General features: G+C 45.7%; 1 protein-coding gene across 1 annotated transcript in view; it reads left to right on the forward strand.

Annotated features, from left to right (window-relative positions):
• The first annotated feature begins 5 nt into the window (after positions 1-5).
• PPP2R5A (protein phosphatase 2 regulatory subunit B'alpha) overlaps positions 6-4039 on the forward strand; it is a 192112-nt gene continuing 188078 nt past the window's right edge. Inside the window, exon 1 of the mRNA XM_019516430.1 lies at positions 6-162. Coding sequence (XP_019371975.1) covers positions 6-162 — 157 coding nt within the window. The remainder of the gene's footprint in view (positions 163-4039) is intronic.

Below are 4039 nucleotides of genomic sequence, written 5' to 3' on the forward strand. Positions count from 1 at the left end.
CGGCCATGTCGGCGGCGGCGGCCATCTCGGCGGCGGAGAAGGTGGACGGCTTCACGCGGAAGTCGGTGCGCAAGGCGCAGCGGCAGAAGCGCTCGCAGGGCTCCTCGCAGTTCCGCAGCCAGAGCAGCCAGGTGGAGCTGTCGCCCCTGCCCCAGCTCAAAGGTACCGCCCCCCTGCCCCCCCAAGACCCCTGGCACTCGCGGGCTGGACGGCAGCCCTGGGCGCACCTAGACCGCTGTTGCCAGGTGTACGGTCCTTATCGCATTCGTGCCTTCCACCCCTGTACGAGGCAGGCTCGGCGATAGGAAAAGTGTTCAAAATGTAGGCAAGCTGGCTGATGCAGCCCGGGCATCTTGGGGAGTCTTTACCTGCCTTTTGGGTTGGCTGTCCAGAACTTTCTTGTAAGGGTTTGCCTGGTTGTAAAGAAATGCTGCAGCTTTGGTGATGGCCCAGTTGTCGCTCACTCGCTGGAGGGTTAGAGTGACCACTAGAAAGTAAATAAGAAGACCTAGTTGCATGCTTATGTGCATATTTTTTTCAGTATACCATGACTTTTCACCAAATACGATAAGTTGGAGCTTCCAATACAATCATTTTATATGTAGGAGCTGACAGCACTGATCCAGTCCCATCCCCTGCTGGGAGCAGCCCCCCCCGCTGCCCACCTTGTTGGGGAATGAGGGGGCGTTTGGTGCCCACTGCTTCCAGGAGTGGGGTGTTTGTTCTGCAAGTTTGCTGGCACTGTTTCCTGGCTTCAGTCCTTTCTCCCCGCCACTTTCCAAGTTGGCCAGGGGGTGTTGTCCCAAGTCCCCTGCTTAATAAAGAAGTTCTGGTATGAGCGCCAAGGGGAGCGAAGCTGGCATCCATGGCTAAGGTGTGCTGGCGCTGTCCTGTGGTGGTGTCAGTCTGACTTCCTTTTGGACAAAAGTAGTTTCATGGAGAGACATTTGTCTTGGTTTCCCTTCGGGCAGTATCTAGTTGATGACCAGAAGCTACCTAGGTGTCTACCCTCTTCTGGAAATCTATCTAAGTGTCTCTAATGCCTTCCAATGCCTAGGTGTCTCTGATGCCCTCTCCTGCACTTGCTTGAAGTGCCCAAGGTGAAGTGGTGCAACGCCAGGAGAATGCAAAAGGGGCAGCTTGGGATAGGCTCAAAATACTGGTGTGCAGAAAAAATAAGGGGCACATGCTGTTGTTTCAGGACCGCAGGAGTGAGTTAAGAGGATGTGGCAATCTTCCTGTGGGCAGGATTGAAGTTTGCCACGTTCTTCAGCTTCAAAAAGTCTGTCAGTCTCAAAAATTTGTGTCCTGCTCCTGGTTGCATTTGCTGCAAGGTTCATTTGGAAAGAGTTAACATGAAAGGTTAAAAATAGTTCCAGACTCCCACCATGGTTTTGAATCCTTGTTACAATCCTATCCTCATCTTTTTACAATATGTTCTTCTTTTGTATGGTGTGAGAGACCCATACAGAGGAACCTGAAGTAATACAGGAGGGAAACCATGAAAATAACTATAACCAAAGTGATGTTAAATGTAAATAAACTTGGGGGAGGAAAGAGACCTTTTTTCCTCCATAATTAACCCCTTTCTAGTAATGTCACTTCTTTCTTTTAATAGTTCCTTTATTTGGTTTGGTCTGATTCTTCACCTCTCCCCCTCGAGAGTGTAATGTAGCAGCTGCACACAGGAGTGCTGTCTGTGAAAATGAGGGCAGGGAATGAAAAAGTTTCTTGTATCCCATTGCTATTGCAAGGAAGTGTAAGGAACTGGATTGTCATTGCCTGAAGCGGAATTAAGTGAGTGCAACAAGGGCAGTACCTTGTTCCATCAAAACTTGGGTTTCGCTTTTATACGGCATCTGAAAGATGATGCCTAAAACCAGCTTGGGCTGAAGAGCACTAAGAGTTGCTAAACAACCAGCTCCGTTCCCTGCTGCACCTAGGAGGTCTCAGGTTTAAGTGCAGTTTTTGTCTAACACTTTTTAATGTGCGCGATGTTGAGATCACAGCACAAGCCAGTATGGTTCATGCTAACCGTTCCTCATGAAGAATAACAATTCTCTCAAAAAAGTATCTTCCCCACCTGTTCCTCTACTACCTCTTTCCCTGGCTCCTCCATTTCATTCCTCCAAAGAGTTCTGAAGTGTGGTGCATTTCAGTGGAGGCTACAGCACTGTCCCAGTTTTTCTCCTTGTATTGTCTGGAGACATTCATTTCATATAGAGTCCTGGCAGCTGTGAGGCTGCAGATCAAGTGCATTGCCAAGATGCTGTCTGATCTGTCAACATTATGGCTCTTCCTGGGGTTTCCCTTTGTTTTTAATTATGAATCAATTAAAAAACAAACAAAACAATACTCCCTCCACCCCCTCTAAAAAAACAAAACAAAAAAAATCTGTGGCCCTAGGAAGCTAATGAAATCCTTGTTTTGATCTCGTAGTGCCTGAGCCTAATGCAGCAAAATCACGGCCAAAATTTTCCAAAGTAACTAGTGATGTATGTAGGCTCTATTTGGGATACACACACTAAAGGTGCTTCATTCTTTAAATATTTTATATATTTTATATATAAATAAAATATTTAAAGAATGAAGCACCTTTAGTGTATCCCAAATAGAGCCTACATACATCACTATATATTTTATTTATATATATAATTCTAAGCACCTACCCTCTGAAAATGACTGGTCAATTTTGAAATCTTGGCTTAGGCTGGCTGAAATGCAGATGCATGCTTCATAGACAGAACTCAAGGTCATTGTTTTCAAAGCACGGACGCTGAGCTCAAGGAGACTCCAACCGTTAAAATGTATGGCCAGATTCTTAGCTGCCATCTATTGTTGTCCTAAAAAGGTAGGAAGTCAGTGTACTATGACTGACAGTTTACATTGCCTGAAGACTTGCCCCATCATGGCTCTTTAGAGAGCGATACAATCACAAACATGGGTAGAGGTCTCTACTACTTAAAACAACAGTTTCATTTTATTGTGAAAGGGTTTATTTTGAAGGACTGGGTTTTCAAAGATCCTCACCATGTGAATCCCTATGTTGGGCAACCCTACCATGGGTGCCGGTGTAAACCTTTCAGAGGTGTAGCAAGGTAGCTCCGAGGCTGGAGCATCTACAACACATGAGCCAGTACCGACTGCCACAGTTCCAGGGGCGCTGGTCTGGTCAGCTGCTGTATCTATCTTTGCACCTTCAACAAAGGCAGCACCCAGGGCTGCCACTGGTCACCCCCTCTCTCCCAGTTATGCTACTGAAACCTTCCACTGCATGATGGCAAGCAGTGTGGACCAACCCACGTCATGGTGTTTCTATTGGTAGCCTAATAAATGAGTGTTACAGGAGTCTTGTAATTGATAGGAGTGGTAAGAGTCCCCAGTAAGCCCTTGGGCCATATGGTACCTTTGTGCCAGTGTAATATATAAACAGAAATTCCTGCAGATTGCACTTTCCTGTTGGAGAAATAGAATTCCATTTTGGAGGATGGAATTATGGTGGGCAGGTCTTCGTCTACGTGACAGCTATGCGCTGCTTTTGAAGAGAATCTCTTGCTTTTATTATGGCTGAGGCTTTCTTCAGTTTCCTTTGTTATTAAGAGTAATAAAAGCTCACTGCTGGACAATATCATTTGTTTTCTTAGGAGTGGAAACTTTGTTCTGAAATATGAGTTCTCTTTCAACAAAACTGATCATCAGCTACAACTGAACATGCAACAACCATCAGAGGTAATTAAACACGGCTCTAGGTTCACCATTTCACCTAGACTGCATAACTGCAAATTGCCCTGCCCTCTATCAGAAAGCAGGTATGCCTCTTAAAGGGGAACAAGGTTTTTTGGGTAAATGTGGTATCTTTTATTAGATCAACAAAATAGTTGGGAAAATTGTTCTTTGCAAGCTTTTGGACACAAACACCCTTCTTCAGGCATAGGGAGAGTCTGCTGTTTTATGTTCTCCTGGATGGAATAGAAGCCAATATGCAAAATGCAGGCCTGTGAAAATGCAGATGCATGGCAGAGAGGATCAGAGGCCATGG

The sequence above is a fragment of the Gavialis gangeticus genome, unplaced genomic scaffold, assembly GCF_001723915.1.
Source record: "Gavialis gangeticus isolate Ggan-Ray unplaced genomic scaffold, GavGan_comp1, whole genome shotgun sequence".
Lineage (NCBI taxonomy): Eukaryota > Metazoa > Chordata > Crocodylia > Gavialidae > Gavialis > Gavialis gangeticus.